This window comes from Rhincodon typus, chromosome 13, assembly GCF_021869965.1.
Source record: "Rhincodon typus isolate 14 chromosome 13, sRhiTyp1.1, whole genome shotgun sequence".
Lineage (NCBI taxonomy): Eukaryota > Metazoa > Chordata > Chondrichthyes > Orectolobiformes > Rhincodontidae > Rhincodon > Rhincodon typus.
In genome coordinates, this window is record NC_063344.1 from 21,151,921 (window position 1) to 21,177,097 (window position 25,177).

The 25,177-nt window shown below is 41.3% G+C and overlaps 1 protein-coding gene across 6 annotated transcripts in view; it reads right to left on the bottom strand.

Annotated features, from left to right (window-relative positions):
- tp63 (tumor protein p63) overlaps positions 1–25,177 on the bottom strand; it is a 266,101-nt gene that overhangs the window by 91,193 nt on the left and 149,731 nt on the right. For 2 of the 6 annotated variants that reach the window (XM_048604517.1, XM_048604516.1), the window contains exon 1: positions 5,397–5,590. The exons of the other annotated variants lie outside the window; for them this stretch is intronic. In XM_048604517.1, coding sequence (XP_048460474.1) covers positions 5,397–5,438 — 42 coding nt within the window. In that variant the 5' untranslated portion in view covers positions 5,439–5,590. Of the gene's footprint in view, positions 1–5,396; positions 5,591–25,177 lie in introns of those variants that run through there. 6 annotated transcript variants of the gene reach the window in all.

The window sequence follows — 25,177 nt, forward strand, 5'->3', positions numbered from 1 at the left end:
ATTTTTTTTCTGATGAAGGGTCTAGGCCCGAAACGTCAGCCTTTCTGCTCCTATGATGCTGCTTGGCCTGCTGTGCTCATCCAGCTCTGCACCTTGTTGTCTCGGATTCTCCAGTATCTGCAGTTCCTACTATCTCAGAGTCCCAAGAAGAATGTGCATGGATTTCATAAGCGTCAGCCAGCATATTAAAGGGCTTTAGAGACAAAAGTGACAGTCAAGGTGCACTCGCAGCTGTAAAGATAGAGGCAATCAATTTTTTTATGGAGGAAAGATGTGACAATAGCAGAGTTAAAGGAGAGGGGGAACCACAGGCGAGGACAGAGAATGGTTAACAATGCCATCAGTTAACTTGATAGCCAGGACGGGAAATTTAGCAACCGGCAATTTATCAGACTAATGGTAAAATGGAGCCAGAGGTGGGTCTCATGGACAAGATAAGCTCCAAAAGGACATGAAAGAAGTTTCGAATTAAAACAGACAAAAATTTAAGCTCAGGGTTAGTATTGGGGAACCGTAAAGATTGGTTCAGTAGGCAAGTGGGAGGATGGTAAATGGCAGAGACAACTAAACAGTCTTTGTGATAATGAAGCCAAGACGTCGCACTTAATGTTGGAGGTGAAGGGCTTGAGAAGGTGGCTTGAAATGGTAAAAAGAAACTGGGATTTAATATGGCTAAATAGAGCCTTATGGGATCTAACCAGATCAGGGCTCAAGAAAAGCTTAGATAGCAGACACTACCGGCCTCAAATGCTTCCTCATTTCACAAAAATTTGATGACAGTAAGCAACACAAAGCAACAATGCTGATGTAAGTGTAACTGCAGGAGATTCCAACTTTAACGTACAGAAATTCTGATATTAATAGCACAGATATTAATAAGAACATTTTGGGGACCAAACTTCTTTAATGAGACTAGTGGAGTCCTGCTGGCAGACTCAGCAGCAAAGTGGACAATCAAGGAAAACCATGCATTACAATGGCTTGGCACAAAACAGGTACGGTTGGTTATACATAAATTCCCATGGAACAAAACAATGCCTGGCTCTTGTGGTTCAGGGCACCTAAACATCTAAAGAAGTTTGAGGCTGTACTAAATTACAAAGTATTTTGAACACCAACATAAGTCTCAAAATATGCAGTTCTAATAACACTACAAATAAAGTGTTAATCAGTGCACAGACCTTTCAACTATTATTTGATTTACAGATGCTAATTAGTTCATACCCTTGATAATTTTTAAAATGAGTTTGGGGGTGGAGTATGGTGACAGTGATTTGGGGAGGAGTGGGGGGGGGGGGGCGGTGGAAATCACGACATGAACTAGAAATCAACTTTTTAACTCCAACTAATTATTTAGACAAAATTAATTCAACCAACAAATTACACAGCAGGTCAATACAGTCAGTCATCGACATTCTCTAGAAATTTCCCTTAAGAGGAAAGCAGAACCCTGAAGGGAACATTCAGAATTTGCAATAACCTTATATGAACATTGGCTTTTCTCACAACAGGATTTTCTATTGTATGTCTTGTTAAAATGAAAATACCATATTGGCGGTGTGCTGTCAAAAAGTGCTGGTTGTGAAAGACTAGCTGAAAATATTAACCCTTGTGATTTGCTGCTTTGCACTTGTGCAGAAATGGCATTAACTGACTAACCACCTCTGCCTCCTGGTTTGCAGGATATTTCAGCATACGTTCAGATAATGAAGTGTCAACACACTAAACAGGAAAGACTACCACTATTGATTAAAATGTTGCTTCACCAAATTCTGGAAGAAAGATCTCTGAGTGAAGTTTACCTTTAGACAGAAGAAAAAGACAGGGATAGCAAAAGTCAATTAAAAATGGCACATCTGATCAAATTCGCAAGGAGTTGTTGACTCGGAGATTGATACGTATTTTTCTTGTTTTATTCCAACGACTTTAGAACCAGGTTCAATAAATGTCACCCTGACAGAAGCACTAAAGCTTCAATGACCAAAGAAATGCACAATATGCCAGATCCTCCTTGAGATCAAATGTAAAACAGCAACAAACATTTTCAATTCAAAATTATAAGATATCCAATAACTAACTCAAGTCACCTCCATGAGTTTTCAGGTACACTACAAGATCTAAATGAGCTGGGGTGCCATTCTTCTCAAAACAAAAGTATTCCTCAGAATCTCACGTGAGATTAAAAAGTTGTCTTTATTTTCTGATGTGTTAGATCTCCCTATCTGTTTCAAGCCCTTGATCAAAATAACAGAGGTCATCTACTTAAAGCCTTACCCAACAGCAACTACAAATGGATTACTGGGAAGTTTGCTGGATTTCATAGACCAATTTTCTCCCTTTCCCTCTTCTCGCTGCTAATCCAGCTACGACTCATTCTATCCCCATCCCACAACACCTTCACTACACTTATTCCCCATCACCACCAACAGAAAGCAAAGTGAAAAAACTAACTTTATATAATTGTCAATACCATAGCTCCCACCAGGTCATCAATCAAAACATTTAGTGTTATGTAATTCAGGCAACAAGGATCTTGGGGCTGGAATCCAATGCTGCGTCCCTTTAGGGAGGAAGTGAATAAATAGGCCTCTGGCAGCCAGCTGTGGAATCAAAGATGGGATGAGAGACAGACAGAAATTCCCCTTCTTCAGAGCTGCTGGCCAATTAGAAACCAGAAGCTCTCCATTACATGGAGCACCACCAGGGAAGAAGTGGTGGTAACTGCTGGTGGTACACTAACTCAGGGCCACAGGTAAGAGTGAGTGGGATGGGTGCCATGGGGCAAGGGATTTTGGCAGCAAGGGCAAGGAAATGGTTCTTTGTGGGCCCCCTTCCCAATGTTGAGCTTTTTGAGCAGACTTTTGTACGAGGCATATGCCCAACATAGCTAGCGAGCAGCTCTGCCAAATTTTGACTTTTGGGGTGCCCACTTGATATCTGGTTTGTCCACTGCTAACTGAATACCAGTAGCAGCACAATGAGCATATTAGCTGGCATTAATTGCTCACTTAAGGCTTCAATCATGGGCAGGGAGGGAAGGCCTGGAGCAGAGATGGAAAGGTAGCAGGATCCCCCAGCGTACTCTGTCCACTAATGTTGCCTGGTTGCCTGACCTGTTGACTATTTCCAAAGTTTACTGTTTTAAATTATATTAACAAAACAAGGTCAATTAGCATAACTTAATTGCCAAGTGAACTTTGGGGAAGGACCTGGTTTTATCTAGTTCTGAAATCAGAAATACCAGAAGACTGACAGAACATTTTCAGGATGACTGTCAAAAGGTGGAATTTTTAGTCCTCATAAATTACAGTTCTTTGATCAACATTAAAGGGCAGTAACATGCAACCAGGGTGAATGTTTTAACTTTGTTCTCTTTAGCCTGATTGAACACTGCAATTAGGCAGAATACTCTAAACCTCTCTCAGATGGGGATCAAAATAGTTTTAGCTGAGGTGGTGAAAATGCAGAGTACACCAAAGCAGCCAGGTGCTGGTTTGACAGAAGACACACTCACTACACATTCGTCAACTCCCCAAAACTGAGTAAAACACTCACAATTTGGGAGAATCACCCAGCAAAATAGCCATCACTGACATTCCACAGGGGGTTGATTATATGGTGCCTTTACTACTGTCTGCATTTTACAGAGCTAGGCTTTATATCTAATGATGCTGGACAACAGTGCTATTTAAATGGTTTTTCCAAAGTTCTCTTCAGTTTGCAGAGTTCACTTGCTTATCTCACTCAGTATTCACAGACTGCAACAGCACATTCATAAGAAACTAAATAACCAATGGCCCAAGACAACAAATTGCAATATTTAATTTATGTACATTTTCTAACAATCAGGAAACAGCCTGAGTAACAATTCTAAACTTATGTAAAACAGAGAGAAAAAAGTTTTGGGTCTCAGTTGCAACAAAATGTTATTCAGTCTCTGCGATGCTTGAGAGCCTTTCCAAAATATGCTTCCATGTCAAACAGTTGCCTGGAGATTCTTGCAATTTTTTCTAAAAAATTAATGTTTATTGATTTGATGTTTTCCTTTGGGATCAAGTTGCGAACTTGAGCTTAGTACAGAAACTTGGTCTCAACTTCAGATGATTCAGAGTTTTCTGAAAAGGCTACCTTTCATCTTATGTGCTGTTAAGGTGAGTTATGGGAATGTATTTGATCCTGTAGAGGAGATTTTCTTGCACAGTTACGGTTTTAGCAATTTGGGAGTTCTGTATTATTTTGAATACAGAAGCATTTATCATGTCTGGAAAAATCTGTGATTCCTTAGCATCATATTCTCACTTTGCTGTTATTTGTTTCACGTAATTTAAATTGTCATAATTAGTAAATCAATGAGCATGATAACTTCAATTGCAAGTAAACCATGTCTGTAAACTTTGAATATCTCAAGACAGCATTAGAAAAGGATCCACGAATCGCTGTTTAATTATTCAGAGAATTCTTCAGTTTTGAAAACCTGTATGGTTTATTTTGGCAATTGTTTTGTTTCAGAAAAAAAAAGCAGAAGCTACTTCTGAGCTGCATCTTTCAAAAGGGCAAATTTTATTGAAAATAAGTTGCGCTTTTTTTTGTGCAACAAAGTTGACCTACTCTCTTCAAAAGAGGTTTCTTCGCCCTCTATATGCGACACTTCCAGCTCACTTGTCTTGTTGAATTCATGAGAAAATTTAGTAAATGCTCTCAAGTCAACCTCAACCAATCTGCAAGATTCAATCCAGACTTTCTTGATATGAGTTTGGACAAGTCAATGAGTGATTGACAGTGCAATTTGGAAAACCTAAACCTATTTATGTAGTACACTGAATACTTCAGACTCTTCCTCATCACCTTCCGTCATAAAGTAAAACAGCTTCAACCAAAACTCTTCTGGACAATCATAGCTCTCAGAAATTGACAGTTTCCAAAATCAAAAAGGTAAAGTTCTTCACCGTGTATTACCTAAAGGCTAGAACTTATGAAGTTTACGAGTTTTATTGTCAACACCTATTACAACACCAGACTTCAAAAACGTCAGAAAATTTTCTCTACTATTTCAAACATTGACTGAAGAAATTCAATAAATTAACTAACAACATTTTACAAAGCTGCCATCCTTAACAAAAGCTAGCAGTGTACTTGGGTGTGATTTTCAAGCCATCACAAATTATAGTGACAGCTGAGATTTGATACAAAAAAAGCAGCCTTTAACTAAATTGAGTTTTCACACATTATGTACAATCTATTATAAAGTGGCAAATTTAATTAATTTCATTTGGAAATTGTATGTTCAAATGTCTGTTTTGCAAACATATATATAATTAACAATTGAATAAATCTTAGTGGGATCCAGTCTGAACAGAAATCCTGCAGAAGTGGGTGTGAGTTTCTAATCCACTTACCTCACTGTACTGTGACTGTGCTGCATTCTCCAAGTACAGCATATTTGCAGCAATGTTGATGAGCACTGCTGTCCCGTCTCCTGGCTCCAGGTTTGTGCTATGTGTATGGTGGGAGTTTTATCTCAGATTGAGTGTGTGTCTGTTTTTTTTTTAAAGCAGATTCTCTTATATCCAGACCTTGCTAAACAGGTAAAGTGCAAGGGGGTGGGATCTCCACACCAGCTGCCAGCCAATCTTTCCCAAAGTTCCACCTGAAACTTTTAAACTCAACACCAATTGAATCCTCCAGCAGCTAATCTACATGTCAGCCTCTCCCCTACTATTATATTCTATACTTCCCACCTTTCCCAAAACTTTCTCTTTCTTTTCATACATACAAAGCAGATCTCTAGCTCAGAATATATCTGGAAACTTCTTTCTTAGTGTCAATTTTTTTTTAAAAAAGGATCTTGCACTGTCTCCCCATGACTTGACTAGAGGTGGAGGGGGAGGGGGGCCAGTTCAATAGGGAAATAGATCAGAAAATAAAGAGAAGTTCAGGGCAAGTTGTTAATTTACAAAATCACAGCTGCCCACTTTGTAGCACAGTGTGCCTTCCCGCCTCACCTCCCGCCTCTGTACAATCGACAAGCTAATTGACACAACAATAACAGCACAGTGACCTTTGCTCTCTATCCTACTCCAGGCACTTCATACATTTACCACAGCTTGCTCTCAAGATCCTTATTATAAACCTTGTTAGAGCTGTAAAGTAAACAGGAGCACAGTTAAGGAGTAATATGCTTGCACACAGCTATTGCCACACAGCCAGGTTAAAAAAGAAAAAGACCTGTAACAATGCAAGGTCACTTAAACCAACAACACCCAATTGAAATTCATCAGTATGGACAATGTGCATATTAACTCCTTCCCTTCATCACCATCACCCCCCTCCCCCCCAACCCCCACCAAAAGGTTACTATCAGCATATTAACATTTCACGAAGGATTTCTGGATTTTTTTTGTCAACCTTTTCTCCTCTCAATTCATGTTTATTGAATTATACAGGTTTCCTGCACACGACTAAACACAATAGACAGATACAGCAAAACTCCAGAGCTTGAACTCAGGACCATGTACTGCAGCCTAAAAATTATGTACGCCCAGATGCTTGGCACCATTGCCTCCTGCCCTTGAAGTGGCTACCGGGGGAGAGGGACAGAGACTGTCACACATCTCCTTCTGGAATGTGCCTTTGCAAAGGAAATCTGGAGAAAGGTACACTGGTTTTTATCTAAATTAGTCCCAAGCAGCTCTGTCACGTGGGACTCTGCGTTATATGGTCTGTTCCCTGGGACACACACCTAAACAAACATTGACTGTAATTGGAGGACCATCAACTTGGTGAAAAACGCTCTTTGATCTGACAAAGCTTGTTGGTCTTCTAGAGCAAGGAGTTGACTTCGACCAGGACTATGTGCTGAGATGCACTAAAACATGGGGCAGCTGCTGCCAAAATGCAGTGGGGGCAACCCACTGCCTAAGGTCTTTCAGCCAAATTTAAATGGGGGTTTGTTTGGTTATCATATCCCCCTCGGTGTCTCAAAAATATGTAAATATAGCCTTTGGTTTGTCTGTTGGATACAATCAAGTTCCAATGCTTGTTCATTTCTTCATATGTTACTGTACAGAACTGCTTTAGTGACTACGTAAATATATTAAGATATTTTTCAGTAAAATATATTTTTGAATAAAAAAGGCTGTAGTCTCCATTCAGCTCAAAGTAAATCTGGCAATGTCAGTGATTTCAAAGTTGGAAAAAGGAAGCAATGGCATAAAGGGAGGTTAGCAAAAAGCTGAATCATGGAGTAACGAGGATGAAGGGTGGTGGATAAGGGTGAAGGGTGAGTGTGGAAAGAGACCATGAAGGGTGGTGGGTGTATGAACCCATCTCACCCCTCCACTTCACCTGATGATGTAGGGGAACAGAAAAGACAAGAGGGCAAAAGAAAGGAGGGATCAGAGCATTTATTCAAGCACTTTCACACCTGAAGGTTTCAAGTAGTTTTAGGTATTAGTTCAGATATGGGCTTGGCAAGCAGTGCAGGAAATGTTTTAAAAACTCCAGGCTTGAAGACGGTTTGGATTTTCAAGATGACTCTGAGACAGGAAGCTGACACCATAATGAGTTGAAGATGAGTGTTCTGCATGGTGAGTCATTGCACAATGGTTGCAAAATCTGAAGTACAGCAATAAAAATGGCATGTGAAGCTCTGGGCTGCTGCACCCTTTATAAAACCATTATCCTGTCCATTTCATATAGTTCTCTTCAAACCTCAAAAAACTTTTTTCACACTGACAGATGGTGTCAATGACCAAGTTCCTCTTACTGAATATTTCCTTGCTAATGTGAGAAGTTAAACAGATAGCCCAAAATCTGCCTAGTCAGATTATATTGGTACTGTTCGACTAACTGAAAGTTACTAGCTGACATATACATCACAAGAAATGGCCCAACACAAACATCCAGTGTCACTATCATTGAAATAGTGAAGCTTTGTTGAGTAGTTGCCAACCGCAAAGCAGGAGAGCAACAGTAGTTGGAGCTGGCTTGGGGGGGGGGGGGCACAACTTCTAAGAACATCAAACAAACCAGCAACCTACATACACATAAATCAAGATCTCTGAGCAAAGCAAACTATTGACGGTGGTGGTTCTGAACTAGCCAAATAGCAACTCAAAAGAAAAGAAGTGTCTCCGAGAACTCTATAATGCACAGATAATACAGAGCTACTTAATGGAAACATTGAGAGAAATGGGAAGTTCCCAACCACCATGAATTCAAATAGTTTCCTGTTTTCAGAAGCAGGCTATGTGCAAGGGTGGTTAAACCCTACTGGAAATGTGAGTGAAGGATGCAGATATAAGTAAGTTACAGTTTCCAATTTACTCAGCAAAGTCAAATGATAAAAAGCTAAGATAAATACAAAATAAAAACCAAAAGAACTGCAGATGCTGTAAATCAAGAACAAAAACAAAGTTGCTGGAAAAGCTCAGCAGGTCTGGCAGCATCTGTGAAGGAGAAAACAGAGTTAACGTTTCGGGTCCGGTGACCCTTCCTCAGAACTCAGAGTTCTGGTCATACAGCCTCTTAAGCCTATTCCGCCATTCAGTAAGACCATGGTTAAACATCAGTCTCATCAGTATACTTTTCCGCACATTTCTTGCGCACCAATTCTCCAAGAGATCAAAATTCTTTTGCCCTCAGGCTTAAATATTCACATGGACAGATCCAGGTCGACAAATGAAAACCAACATGGAATTCTTTTAGAAGAACATAGCATTTAATGCACTAGAGTTTTTTTTGAAGAGATAACAGAGGGGATTTACTATGGTAATGCTGTTGATGTGATGTACACGGACTCCCAAAAGGCATTTGATAGGATATTATACAGCAGCCATGTGAGAAGTGTTTTAGTTCATGGATTACAAGAGACAGTCACAACATGGTCATAAAATTGGCTGAGTGACAGTAGAAAGAAAGTAATGGCTACTAAATATTTGTTGAGCTAGGGGAAATTCTACAAAGGCATTCACCAGTGGTCAATGTTAGGACCCTTGTTTTTTTCTGACATACATCATAAAGATCACACCATTTCTTTTCTTTAGTTTTGGACTGTGGATTAAAAAAAAGGAACAATTGCTTTAAACCAAAAACACCATGCAAAAAGATGGCTGCGGTTATAAAAATCATAATTATTGGACTGCATTGCAAGTTGTACACAATGTTGCCTTCAGCGTAACAATGAAAACAGACAGAATGGAGCCAAGGCGTTCTGAACGAGGGAACAATTGCTTGACAACAATGTTTTGATTGGTTCCTGAAGAAGGAACCATTGCATGTGTGGGACCAGTTCAGTGAAAACATCTCCTGCAAAAAGGCGGCATTAAAGAAAGTATCCCTCTTTCCTGTGTAAAAGTAATAGAAGGACTTCAGTAACTCTCCTTTAGCCAGCGAGCTGTTAAAGGAAAAAAAAGTTTCAAATTGGGAACAAGCAATTCAAGACAGCGACGGAATAGCAATGCTGCATTCAGACTCCTGGCCCAGGGCTCTAGTGCTTCCGTCTGCTTTGTGTTTTTTTCATCTTTTTACTTTTGCTGTTTATTTCTCTTTCACAGCCTTTATCAGCTTGTTCGGCAGGGCAAGATCAGGCCTGGCCTCGCGAACATGTGTGGCAGCGGTGGCAACAGAGTCGGCTCCTCCCGGTGATTGGAGGCAGCAGCAACACAAGCAGCTCCTCCCGACAACCGGTGGCAGCAGCTCCTTCCAACAATTGGTGACAGCAAAGGCGATCAGTGGAGCATGTCCCAGGAGAAGGCTGACTGAAATTCCAAGCCAGTGGTAGGCCCAGGGAGATAAGACTTTAAAATCTAGACTTTTTTTTGGCTCTATTTCTTTTATTTCTTCACCTGTATTTTCTAAATTCTGCTTTTGTATTTTAAGATGGTGCCATAGAACGGCAACTTTGTACTCTTTTCACTGTACTCTTGAATTCCTGTACTTGAGTACACGTGACAATAAGATCTAATTCTAATTCTACAGATGAGGGGCAGCGATGGCAGTAAGATACAGTTCAGGACTCATTTCAAGGGAGAAGTCTTCAGACCCTCTGAGGGGGGCTGTAAAAAGCTTGCATATCCATGGTGAAGAGGCGCCAGCTAAGGTTAGAAATTAGATATTGTGGAACCAATATAAAGCATTTAAAGACTCAATGCCACATCAATTCCTAGAAACAGGAGTAGGCCCTGCAGTCCATTGAACCTGCCCTGCCAAACAATACCATCATGGCTGATCAAACATTTCAAAGCCTTTTACCCATGCCATTCCTATAACCCTGTACATCAGTGGTAATCAGAAATCTATCAATCCCTGATGCAGACTGGAGGTTAGGTGTCAGCGTGGTATTGGTTGGAAGACGGCTGTTCTGGAATTTTATTTCTGCAATGCTGGACATTTTATTTCTCTATTTTCCAAGATCTTGTAACTAAAGAAGCTGAACCTAGGCAACTTTGTACCTAAGATGGCACTCTAAGAGACGACATATAAACTTTTCATAGTGTTCATTGAGTATACAGGTAGTTGTGCTATAATGTGTGTTTCGTTAACGTGAATTGGCTGTAACACGATTGATGAATAGTGGACACTGTTTGGATAACGTGAACTTTCTGCTGTACTGGTATAGCAATTTTCTTATAACGTGATTTTCTACACTGCAAGGTCGCACAAGAATGCAACTATCACGTTATTGGAGAACTACCTGTATGTGACAATAAAGTTAATTAATTCATTCGAAAACGGAGCCCTTTGTGGTAGGGGATTCCAAAGGTTCACAATTCTGAGAAAATAAATAAAATGTCTACTCATCTCAGGCCAGTGTAGCATCCCCCTTATTTTTAAATTGTGCCCCACATTTCAAACTCCTCAGCTAGAAGAAACATCTTACCTGTATCTATTCTGTCGCCTTAAGTATTTCTAGGTTTCAATGAGATCATCTCTCATTCTTCCAAACTTTAAAGTGTTTGCTTGATCTCTCCCCATAGGAGAGTCCTACCATCCTGCGAACAAATCTGGTTAACCTTTCTTGCACTCTATCTACGACAGCAATATCAAAAAGTGTACACAGTACTCCAGGTATGGTCTAACCAAGCTCCTAAACAATTGAAGCTAAACATCACTGCTCCTGTGCTTAAATCCTCTTACAAAGGTTAACATTCCTTTAGCCTTCCTAAATTGCTTGCTCCACCTGCACGATAGCCTTCAGTGACTTATCAACAAGGACATTTAGATCCCTTTGTACACTTACACCATCTCTTACCATTTAAAAGATACTATGCACATCGAGTTTTCCTACCAAAGCAGACAACCTCTCACTTTCTGATATTATATTCTTTCTGCTATGCTCTTTTCCAATCACAGAGTCTGTCCAAATCTTCCGGAAGTCGCTTTACATCTTCCTCACAACACACATCGATGGTCAGCTTTGTATCATAGTAAGTTTGGAAATATTACAGCTCCAAATCATTGATTTATATTGTGAACAGCCGAGACCCAAGTACTGATCCTTGTGGTGCTTCACTCGTCTCAGCCTGCCAACACAAGAATGATGCATTTATTTCTACACTTTACTGCCTATTAGCCAATTATTAATCCATACCAGTATGTTACCTCCTTTCCAATGTGCTTTACTTTTTCTAATCAGCCTTCTGTCAGGGACGTTTTCAAAAACCTTCTGCAAATCTAAGCATAGATTGGCTCATCATCAACTTCAATGGTAACATCTTCAGAAAACTTCAATATGTTCATCAAACATGATTTCCCATTTCCAAATCCATGCTGACTATGCCCAATCAGATCTTTATCTATTTATCCTATCCCTTATAATAGGTTCTAGCATTTTCTCTACTACTGATGTCAACCTAACAGGTCTGTAATTCCCATTTTCTCTCTTGCTGCAATCTTAAACTTTAAGGTGACATTTAGTACCTTCCAATCTACAGGACACATTCCACAGTCTTTAGAATTTTGGAAGATAAAGCATCAACTATCTCCAAAGTTATTTCTTTCAACACTCTAGGATGTAGACCATACAGTCCTGAGTATTTATCAATCTTGTGTCCCATTAATTTCTCCAGCACAATTTTCTTACCGATGCCAATTTCCATCAACTCATTTTCCCTAGCCACTTGGTTCTCTATTTCTGGCAGATTTCTGGTATCTTCCTCAATGAAAACAGAAACAAATAATAAATTTAGCTTCTCTGACATTTCTCCATACCTTATGATGAATTCTTCTAACTCTGCTGTAATGGATCATAGTAATTTTAGCCAAACCTTTCTTCTAAGCTTACAAATGGACTGTAAAATCTTCTATTGGTATGTCTTTTGCTAGATTGCACTCATATTCTGGTCTTCATTTCCTTACTAGTTTTTGGTCTTCCTTTGCTGTATACTAGAAATCTCCCAAACCTCAGAATTACTGCCATTTCTGGTAACTTCATAAGCCTTTTCTTTTAATCTTATTCAATCATGGATTTCCTTCAATAGCCATGGTTGACTCATCTTATTTGTATTTTTGCACCTTGAAAGAATATATACTTGCTGTAAGTCAAGCAACAGTTCTTTAAAAACTACCCGCTACCTAAGTTCAGTCACGCCTTTTAATATAATTTCCCAGCTCATCCGAGCTAATTTGTGTCTTGCACCTTAATAATTTCTCCTCTTCAAGTTTAACACCTTTGCTTCAGAATGAGCAACTTCACTTTCAAACACAATGCGAGATTCTATACTATCGTAGTCTCTCATTCCCAAAGACTCTTTTACAAGAAGACCATTTTCCATTACATAACACTAGATCTAAAATAGCATGTCCTCTAGTTGGTTCAACATACTGGTCTAGAAAACCATCCCTAAGAGACTCCAGAAAATCAACCTCCACAGCTGTAGTGCTCAATTTGTGTACCAAGTCTATATGTAGATTGAAGTCACCCATGATCACTGTGTGTGGCCTACACTGCATGCTTCTCTCAGTTCCTGACTTATACCATGCCTCACATTACCAGTGCTATTTGGTGGCCTATTAATAACCCCAACCAATGTCTGCCAAGCCTCACCATTTCTTAATTCCACCAAAAAGAAATTCCACTCATTGTTGTAACAATCCAAGATCCTCCCTAATGTACTAATCCCATCCTTTATTATCAGTGCAACTATCTACTTTTTCTTTTTGTCTGTCCTTCCCAGAAATCAAATACACTTGAATATTCAGCTCACAGTCCTGGTCTCCATGAAATTTAGTTTTTGTAATGGTAATTAAATTATAATCGAAGTATCTGTGTTATTTGATCATTTACCTTGTTGTGAATGTTGCATGCATGAAGGTAACACGTCCTTGTATTTTCTTTTTGCATCATTTCGATTTTGAAGCATATTTGATATGCGGCTTTGTTTCTGTCTCCTACGCTCCAGTGAAAAAGAGTACCAGCCCATCCAGCCTCTCCCTATAACTCAAACCCTCTAGTCCCAACAACATCCTTGTAGATCTTTTCTGAACCCTTTCCAATTTAATAATATCCTTCCTATAAGCAGGGCGACCAGATCTGTACACAGTACCCCAGATGTGGCCTCACCAGTGTCCTGTCCAACCTCAGCATAATGTTCTAACTCCTATACTCAATGGTCTGAGCAATGACAGCAAGCATGCTAAACTCCTCCTTAACCAATCTGTCTTACCTGTGTCGCAACTTTCAAAGACCTAGGTGCCAGAATCCCTAAGTCTCTGTTCGACAACACTACCTAGGGTTCTACCATTAACTGAATGAATACTTCCCCTGATCATTTTACCAAAATGCATTGAGTCACGCATTCATTTCTTCAATCAGATTTGCCATATACTAATTTTCACACAACCTCAGGTAATAATTCAGAAGTTATGACTTTTGTGATTATTATTTATGACTATTTGAATTTATGCTTCTTAATTTGGCACCTAGCTCCTCATACTGACTGTGTAGAACCTTCTTCTTTGTGCTGCTATATTGTTGGTGTCTACATTTACCACGACAATTGAATCGTTTCCTCTCCTACTTACAATGCTGTAACCACTCGATTTTTTAAAAAAACGTTAATGTATTTTTCTAATTAACCTGTTCCAGAGACGTCATTACAGACCTTTGGAGCAGGTGGGACTTGAATCCAGGCCTCATGGTCCAGGTGTAGGGACACTACCACTGCACCACAAGAGCATCTCATAACCACTATGATTATATAAATTCTATAATTACTTGCCTGCCTCCCTTGCAAAGTTTATAACTCTTGCAGTCATTGAAGATAGATTAATCGTTAATTTGAAACGGAGATCAATAGATTGTCAGCAAACACATGAAAGATGAGGAAAACGTGAGTGTACACCTGCATCACAGGTCAGCTACAATCTCACTGAATGACACAGTGTAGGGGATCACAAAATGATTGTTCCCTATCATATATAAAACATATGAAGCAAGCCATCAGGGAAACCTGTTAGTTTTTAGTTCCATTAATTTCTTCAACACTTCTTCTTGATGAATATTTTATACAAGATACTCACTTTTAAGAAACTTTTGATTCCCCACTGTTGTTTTTACAATTCTACTGCTCTCAATGGAATACAAATAATTTGATTATAAAATAGTGTTTACATTAGATGGCTCCATTTGAGCTTCAGGTTGCACATTATTATTAAACACAATGCTACCAGATGGTCTGGGAGACAGTTAAGTTAATACGTTCAAATATGATGTCTCTAAAAGTCCATCAACTTCCACCAAGAGCCTCTGTTGCACGAGGCAGTCATTGCAAATTTCTGTAGGCTTAAAACTGTGAAAAGCAAAATATTTTGATCAATAAATTACATTTGCAGTAAGTGGTCACAGCTAGAGGTGAAGAAATTGTTGGCACGTTTTGACCAATTGGTCAGTGATGGGTCTACTTCCCGAGATTCCTCCTCATTGCCAGCTTCATCCCTGTCTGCTGCTATATACAAGTATTCTCAAAGCATTGCGGAAGGTCCAATTTAGTCTGACTCCCACTGCCTTTTGTTTTTGATTTACTGAATTCTGCTTCTCATTCAGGTAAGTTTTGTTAACGCTATAGAATAGCACATTTTCCATTATGGACACAAAGCCTCAGCATTAAGTGCTTACTCTCAGGTTAGGTACAACATGGTTAGATTCAAGAGAAAACTCCTTATTTTCTGCCTCAATGTATCTCAGCTACCGCTTTACAGGAGGCTATCTTCCTTCATGAAGTCATACCTTTTAATCTAATTTGCACGTGATTTAGCCAAATCACCCCATGATAGATTATTTTTATTTAACAAAGTAGTCTTTCAATGAAACACATGCACATAGTACAGTAAATTTAGTTTTAATTGTCACAGAAGTTTATTACACAAAGGAAAAGATAAAATAGAATAAACCAACTTGTTTACACATAGGAACTTAGAAACAAGGATGAGTAGGCCATTCAGTTCTTTGAGTCTGCTCCACCATTCAATACGATTATGGCTGATCTTCTATCTCAGTCCTATTCCTGCTTTCTTCCTCTATGCCTTGATGCCTTCAAAATAGAGAAATTTACCTATCACCTTCTGTGGAGAGAGTTCCCCACAGCCTCACTACCCTTTACGTCTTCCAAATTGCTTGCTATACCTGCCTGTTTACTTTAGTTGACTGGTATACAACATTTATACATCCACAGTTCCCAACATATCACCATTTAAACAATACTTGACCTTTCTATATTTCAAATTTAAGTAAATAACTTCACATTTAGCTACACTGCACTGCATTTGGCATGTGTTTACCAATTCACTCAACTTATCTAAATCAGCTTGAAGCCACCTTGCACACTCCACTCAACTCATTGTTCTACCTAGTAATTTTGTCATCAACACGGAAATTACACTTGGTTCCCTCATCCAGTTCAGCTATAAATAGTGAATAGCTGGAGCCCAAGCACTGACCTTGTTGTACCCCACTAATCACTGCCTGCCCCTTGTAAAAAGACCCATTTATTTCTAGAATTTCGTTTCTATCAACCAACTCTCAATCTATGCCAATACATTAGTCTCTATACCAAGCGCTGTAATTTTACCCCAAAACTTCCTGTGGAGTCTCATCAAAAGACCTTCTGAAAATCCAAATCCACTATGTGCATTAGTTCTCCATTATATATTTGACTAGTTAAAGCCTCAAAAACTCCAGTGGATTTGTGAAGCATGATTTGCCTATCGTAAACAAATGTTGGCTTTGTCCAATGTCAATGCTTTCCAGAAGTTCTGCTTCCACGTTGTTTGTAATAGACTCTTGGAGGTCTTGTGGTGCAGTTTAAGTGACTCTACCTCCATAGCAAGAGGTTCAGGTTCAGTCCCACCTGCTCCAGAGGTGTGCAATAATATCTCTGAATAGGTTGATTAAAAAAAATCAAGACTCTAGCATTTCCCCACTACTTAGGTCAGGGTGTGTCTTTTTACCCACCCACTCCCATCCCTCCCCTTTTAAAGTAGGGTTACGTTTGCTACCCTTGAATCTGTAGGAACTGCTCCAAAGCCTAGAGAATTTTGAAAGAGGACCACCAATGCAAACATTTCCAGGACCACAACCTTTAATACTCTGGGGATGTAGATTATCAGGCTCTTGTGATAGGTCAGCCTGTCAGCTCGTTAGTTTCCCCAGCACCATTTTCTTATGAATACTGGTTTCCTTCAATTCTACCCTCTAATTAGACTCTTGCTTCCTCGTATTTTTGAGAATTTATTTGTGCCCTCTTTTGTGTGAGGACAGAACCAAAAATGTGTTTTCAATTGTTCACAAGTTTCTTTATTCTCCATTATAATTTCTGAGTTATGACTATAAGGGACCTACATTCGGATTAAATAATCTTTTTCTCTTCACATAGTTATAGAGAGTATTATCATTACTTTCTATATTTCCAGCAATGTTACTTTTGTACTTGATTTTCCCCATCTTCACTGAACAATTTGGCTTCTCCTGCAGAATTCTAAAATGCTCCCAATCCTAAGGCTGCCTGTTTTTTTTTTATGACTGCACTGCCTATCCATTGTCAATCGCTTTAGGAACATTCCCCACTCCATCCTTGTAAGTTCACCCCTCATACTCTTGTAGGATGTGAATACAGTCGGTTCTGATATGTCGCGATAGTTTCATTCGCATGCAATCTCGTGTTAAGAAAATTGCACAATAACAGCGATATTTAAAGTGAAGGGGACGGAATTGTGTCATAGCAAATACAAGTAGGGAAAGTTCACATTCTACAAATAGCGTTCTATAATTCATCAATTGCATTAAAACCAATTCACGTTGAAGAAACATGCGTTATATCAGAACCGACTGTATGTTGGAGACAAATCAGAGAAGGTTAGACTAAGACCTGGAATGGGTGGACGGTTTTATGAATAAAAGGTTGGACAGATGAGGCTTGTATCTATTGTAGTTTAGAAGAATAGAGGCTAAATTGGCTGAAACATATGAAATCCTGACAGGCTCTGACTGGGTAGATATGCACAGGGTTTTTTCCTCTTATGGGAGAACCTAGAAGTAAGGGACACTGTTTAAAAGTAAGGGGCTTCCCATTTAAAACAGAGATTAGGCTAAGTGTCTTCTCTTGGAATACTGACTGTCTTTTGGAACTCTCCTGGGAATGTGGCAGAAGCAAGAGTCCTTGAATAGTTTTAAACAAAAGTTAGATAGATTCAGAGATAGTAGGAACTGCCGTTGCTGGAGAATCTGAGATAACAAGGTGTAGAGCTGGATGAACACAGCAGGCCAAGCAGCATCAGAGGAGAAGGAAAGCTGACGTTTCGGGTCTGGACCCTTCTTCAGAAAGGGGGGAGGGGAAGGGGATTCTGAAATAAAGGCGGGGGGGGTAGGCGGATGGAAGATGGACAAAGGAGCAGATAGGTGGAGAGGAGACAGACAGGTCAAGGAGGCGGGGATGAGGCTGGTAGGTAGGTGGTGGGGGTGGGGGTGGGGGTTGAGGTGGGAGGGGTGGATAGGTGGGAGAAAGGACAGACAGGTCAGGGAGGTGGGGATGATCTGGGCTGGTTTTGGGATGCGGTCAGGGGCGGGGAGATTTTGAAGATTGTGAAGTCCATATCGATACAATTGGGCTGCAGGGTTCCCAAGCGAAATATGAGGTGCTGTTCCTGCAATCTTCCGGTGGCATCGTTGTGGCACTGGAGGAGGCCCAGGATAGACATGTCATCCAAGGAGTGGGAAGGGGAGTTGGGAAACCAAGCGGAGGCTTGGAGACCGCTTTGTGGAACACCTACACTCGGTTCGCGACAAACGACTGCACCTCCCAGTCGCGAACCACTTCAACTCCCCCAAACTACAATCCAAGGGTGTGCAGATTAGGTGGACTGGCCATGCTAAATTTCTCCATCCAGGGATGTGTAGGTTAGGTGGATTAGCTGTGGTAAATGCAGGGTTTCAGGAACAGGAGGGTTTTGTGGGACTGGCTCTGGGTGGGATGCTGTTTGGAAAGTCACTGCAGACTCAATGGTCTAAATGGCTTCTTTCTGCATTGTAGGGATTCTATGATTCTATACTAAGACCAACCATGACTTTACTGAATGGCAGAGCTGGCTCAAGGAGCTGAAGGGCCAACAACTACCCCTGGTTTGCATTTTCACAAAATGAGTGGTTAGAGTCTCCAACATACTTCCTAACTTGAAGCAGGTACAACTGAAGCCTTCCAGAGTCAAACTTCTATTTGATGAGGAACAATGTGCAGGGTAATTGGGAGAAGGTAGGTTAATGGGACTAAGTGAAATACTCACTTGAAGAGCCAGTGCATGGACAGGACTACTGAATAGTCTCCCTCTGGCCTGAAATAATGGTCATTCTTTGAAATATCTTAACACAGCACCCACAATCTTTTGGGTCCTCCTCATATCTGTCCAATGCAATCAACCACTAAAATTGTAAGACGACCATTCTCTCCTCTTCTTAGGTGGTCCCTCTAGACAGAGGATGACTTTCTTCCAGCCCAGAATTGTGGCTCGTGAGGAGACTAAGCAGATTAATACTCGATATACACAACCCGTCACAGGTGGTGTTTGAAGAGGCAGGCAGGTGGGATGTGAGGGCTCTCGTACATTCCTTCTGCTATCTGCACTTGGCCTTCTGGAGATGTTCAAGATGTCTGGTATCTAAGTGAATGCTTTTTCACTAGTTTGGGTGGTTTTGGGCAGAAGAGTCCAGCAAGCTGGTGGGGCTAATGTATTTTTTCAAGAAGGTTTGAAGATGTCTTGATGATGCATTTTCTCTGCCCTCCTGATACAAACATTCCCTACCACTCTCCAGGTACCTCCATTTGTTAACAGATGTCAAGACTAGTTATCAGATGATTGTCAAGATTGGTAGTGCAACATGAACAAAGCCCACTATGAAGCCTGAATCGCATTGACTTGTATGGCTTCAAGATCACACTGGACCAAAACGTATGGCAAGGCTTGCGTAAGATTCTTTTCACTTAAAGTAGTATAACTGAGGATTACATAATTCTGAATTATCCCAGCCTAGCTCAAGGGGAATGAAGTCAACATTACTATCCTGTATTCAGCACTTGAATTCTACATCTGATCAGCCAACTCAGCAGGGAGGGCCTCGGTACTTTGCTTAGCTCTCTGGTCTGAGTGCTGAGCTCTCATTCAGTTGGAAACATCAGACTGTTACCCACATCACACAGCAAGGGACTGTTTACCTGCATCTAACCCAGCAAAGGAGAGTGGACAAGACTCTTACCTACCTCATCCAGTAAGGTAGAGGGGATTTGACTCTTGCCTACCTCAGTGATGGACCAGATACAGTATCGCAGTCTCTCTAATTGAGACAAAATCTATCAGATACTATTCCCAACTTTTATGTGGTCCCATGTGAACGTTTGTATATTCTATTACTATTGTTCTTTTGCTGAATGACAATAAACCAGTGACTGATGGGATTATTTATCTACAATGTAACAGTGCTGCCAGCAGTTAATTGAACTGCTATAAATGAAATAACTGGATTTAATTTAAATTTCTAATTAATGGTTAGTTTTTTTTAATAATGCAGCTGCTTGTGTAGCCTGCGTTTTATCCAGAGGGCTCTGGTGAGTAAAAGTGAAAAATAAAACTCCACTAGATCCTGCTATCTATTTAGGATGCCCACCACTGGATGCCCTGCACTTCACAGCAGACACACAGAAACATTTTCAACAATAGGTGAACAATAGATGTTATCATGCACAAATAATGACAGATTCAGTATTAAGGTACCACCATAATGTTGGAGTAATGGCTCTGAACTTTCACTACCAAAATGTAAATGTTTTGTTTCTTTCTACAATGTATTAAGATAACCTTCATATAATACTTAGCAGCAATCTACATTTTGACAAAACAATTTAAAACAGCAAGCAAATTGGACAGGGTGACAGAGATAACAAGGTGTAGAGCTGGATGAACACAGCAGGCCAAGCAGCATCAGAGGAGCAGGAAAGCTGACATTTTGGGCCTAGACCCTTCTTCAGAAATGGGGGAGGGGAAGGAGGTTCTGAAATAAATAGGGAAAGAGGGGGAGGCGGAAAGAAGATGGATAGAGGAGAAGATAGGTCAAAGAGGCGGGGATGGAGCCAGTAAAGGAGAGTGTAGGTGGGGAGTTAGGGAGGAGATAGGTCAGTCCAGGGAGGACGAACAGGTCAAGGGAGCGGGATGAGGCTAATAGGTAGGAGATGGGGGTGGGGCTTGAGGTGGGAGGAGGGGCAGGTTAGGGAGGCGGGGACAAGCTGGGCTAGTTTTGGGATGTGGTAGATTTTGAAGCTTGTGAAGTCCACATTGATACCATTGGGCTGCAGGGTTCCCAAGCGGAATATGAGGTGCTGTTCCTGCAACCTTCGGGTGACATCACTGTGGTACTGCAGGAGGCCCAGGATGGACATATCGTCTGAGGAATGGGAGGGGGAGTTGAACTGGTTCGCGACTGGGAGGTTCTGTTGTTTAGTGCGAGCCGAGCGTAGGTGTTCTGCAAAGCGGTCCCCAAACCTCCGCTTGGTTTCCCCGATGTAGAGGAGGCCACAACGAGAACAGCGGATACAGTATACCACATTAGCAGATGTGCAGGTGATCATCTGCTTGATGTGAAAAGTCTTCTTGGGGCCTGGGATGGGGGTGAGGGAGGAGGTGTAGGGGCAGGTGTAGCACTTCCTGCGGTTGCAGGGAAAAGTGCTGGGTGTAGAGCGGACAAGGGAGTCCCGGAGAGAGTGGTCCCTCCAGAAAGCAGATAAAGGTGAGGAGGGAAAAATGTCTTTGGTGGTGGGGTCAGATTGCAGGATGGCGGAAGTGTCGGAGGATGATGCATTGGATCCAGAGGTTGGTGGGGTGGCACGTGAGGACGAGGGGGATTCTGTTTTGGTTGTTATTGCGGGGAGGGGGTGTGAGGGATGAGTTGCGGGGAATGCGGGAGACACGGTCGAGGGCGTTCTCGACTGTGGTGAGGGGTGGGGTGGGGGTTGCGGTCCTTGAAAAACGAGGACATCTGAGATGTTCGGGACTGGAATGCCTCATCCTGGGAGCAGATGCGGTGGAGGCGAAGGAATTGGGAATAGGGGATGGCATTTTTGCAGGAAGGTGGGTGGGAGGAGGTGTATTCTAGGTAGCTGTGGGAGTCGGTGGACTTGAAATGGATATCGGTTTCCAGGTGGTTTCCGGAGGGACCACTCTCTCCGGGACTCCCTCGTCTGCTCCACACTCCCCTCCAGCCCCACCTTACCCGGCACTTTTCCCTGCAACCGCAGGAAGTGCTACACCTGCCCCTACACCTCCTCCCTCACCCCCATCCCAGGCCCCAAGAAGACTTTTCACATCAAGCAGATGATCACCTGCACATCTGCTAATGTGGTATACTGTATCCGCTGTTCTCGTTGTGGCCTCCTCTACATCGGGGAAACCAAGCGGAGGCTTGGGGACCGCTTAGCAGAACACATACGCTCGGCTCGCACTAAACAACTGCACCTCCCAGTCGCAAACCATTTCAACTCCCCCTCCCATTCCTCAGACGACATGTCCATCCTGGGCCTCCTGCAGTGCCACAACGATGCCACCCAAAGGTTGCAGGAACAGCACCTCATATTCCGCTTGGGAACCCTGCAGCCCAATGGTATCAATGTGGACTTCACAAGCTTCAAAATCTCCCCTCCCCCTATCACATCCCAAAACCAGCCCAGCTTGTCCCCGCCTCCCTAACCTGTCCTTCCTCCCACCTATCCCCTCTTCCCACCTCAAGCCCCACCCCCATCTCCTACTAGCCTCATCCCGCTCCCTTGACCTGTCCGTCCTCCCTGGACTGGCCTAACTCCCCACCTACACTCACCTTTACTGGCTCCATCCCAGCCTCTTTGACCTGTCTGTCTCCTATCCACCTATCTTCTCCTCTATCCATCTTCTATCCGCCTCCCCCTCTCTCCCTATTTATTTCAGAACCCCCTTCCCCTCCCTCATTTCTGAAGAAGGGTCTAGGCCCGAAACATCAGCTTTCCTGCTCCTCTGATGCTGCTTGGCCTGCTGTGTTCATCCAGCTCTACACCTTGTTATCTCAGATTCTCCAGCATCTGCAGTTCCTACTATCTCTGGACAGGATGACAGTTTATCGTGGTCACTCTGACTGCCGAGCACCGACTGCAACAAATGCTTGGGGGTGGGGAGTTGGAAGAAAAGACATGAAAGTCAGTGGGATAAAAACACTCGATATCAAGTTGGACATACATTAATGTTTGTTCACTGTTTCAATATGAAAACCTTGGAATCCGATCTAACAGCACCAAAGATGTACTGGGGTAGTAGGTGTGCTGGCCATGATTTTCCGAGATTGTCTATATCTAGATTGGTCCCAGTAGCTTGGAAGTTAGCAAATGTAACTCTGCTAGTCAGGACAGAGAAAACAAGTAACCACAGGTTGGCCTGAAATCAGTCATTAGACAAATGTTGGAATATTAAGAACTTTTAACAGTGTACTTTGAAACACAGTGTAATCAAAGTTAGCATGGCTTTACGAAACCAAAGTCTTGTATGATTCAGTTACCACAATTTTACAAAACAAAAATCACAAGTTATAAATTCATTAGTGTTCTTAATTATTTAATTAATTATTTGCGCAAACAAGTTGGAACCAGTACATGCAAGAAAATGGGTCATGGAGTTGGAGTGATATATTAGCATATAGAGTATGTAGAGTATATTGAAAATTGTGTGATTGAGCTACAGCATAACGAGGGTTAAATTTACAAATGCCATTGCAAAAAGCTGACTTGCAGGTGCAGCCAAGACTAAGGAGATCAGTTTGAAGCAGGTACGGAAGCTCATGACCAACAGACTGTTACTTAGATCTTGTCGTTAGGGTGTGGGGAACAGCTTGCAATTATGTCATGGGAAGATATCGTGGAATAGTCTAACAGAATGGACTGACCATTATTTGTGACTTTGGGGAGGATCAAGCAAAAATGTATAAGCAGCATGATTAAAGCTGTTGTTGCAAACGTCTCAACTTGTCACTATATAGTCTACATAGAAGAAAAAATAAAAGTGGACATTTGGAATGAGTAAGGATTCATTCCTTATTCCTTAAGAACCCAACAGACAGGATTTGTTAACAGACAGGAAGCAGAGATACATGAGAAATTTTCAAGTTGGCAGAATTTTTGTACTGTTGCTCAGCTATTTACAATCAAAACTACATATCTAAGTCTGCCAATAGAAAGTTCAGAGGGAATGTCAGCAAAGAGGAGTATGAGAAAATGACTACAAATATACTTAGGTTGAATGAATAGACACGGTGCCAGATGAAGTACAGCATGTTGGCTGGGGAGGGGGGTATTCATTTTAATCATAAGGATTGAAAAACAGCATTCCTGTTTTGAACAAAATTTGAGAGATTTGTGAGAAATTTGTGAATGTTGATATTTAGAAGGACTGAGGTACTTGAATAAGAAGCACAGAAGGGTAGCAACCAGGTACAGCATGTAATTACGAAGGCAAATTGTAAGTTAGCCTTTATTGCAAATGATTTGAGTACAAGCACAAGGAAGACTTCCAAAATTGCCAATGTCTTTGGTGAGACCACACTTAGAATACTGTGCAGTGTTGGTCTCCCTATTTAGGGGAGGCTGTACTTGTGCTAGGAGTGATGCTGTGAAGATTCACTAGACTGTTACCTTATGAAGAGAGGCTGCGCAAATTGGGCCTGTTCTCGGAGTTGCAAAGAATGAGGACAATTTCACTGAAAGATGCAAGATTCTGAAGGGTTCGATAGGGGGGCCACAGAGACCATTTCACCTGGTTGTTGAAAATCAAAACACGTGAATATGGTTTCAGCATAACAGGACAATCATTTAGGATTGAGATGAAGAGAAATTTCTTCACTCAAAGGGTTATGAATCATCAGAATTCTCCAACAAACTGGAATGCGATTGCTCCATCATTGCATATATTCAAGACTGAAAACTGACAGATTTCTTATTACTCAGGAATGTGAGGAATATTGGGACATATGAGAAAATGGAATTCAGGCAAATGATCAGGTACGATAAAAATGAATGGTGAAGCAAGCTTGAAGGCAGCTTACTCCTTCTATTTCTTATGATAGGTTTTCAGCAGTGAGAGCACCTGCACCACAAATAGCAGTTCAAGAAATTTCCCACCACTACCTTCCGAGTGCAACTATGGATGGGCCTATAATCATTACAACTAATCATAACCCTGGATTACTTATACGAATTGAACTTTTAAATACAATGTGTTTTTTAAACAGAAAATACAGTCAAAAATGGCTGTAGATACAAATTTAGTGGCTTTCTGGAGTGCAATCTTGTAATATCATATTTAAAAGTGCCATGGGAATCTAGAAGCAACCATCCAAAAGGTGAAAGGCAACTCAAAACAAACTGGGATAACAAGGTGTTATCACAATAGATTGCTTTCTGCTGAGTGGTAGGGTGGTTAGCCCCTTGTTAGCTCATGAACTCAGTCCAGTTTGTTTTGATTCAGAGATAGTGGGAACTGCCGATGCTGGAGAATCTGAGATAACAAGGTGTAGAGTTGGAGGAACACAGCAGGCCAAGCAACATCAGAGGAGCAGGGAAGCTGATGTTTCGGGTCTGGGCCCTTCTTCAGAAATGGGAGAGGGGAAGGGGGTTCTGAAATAAAT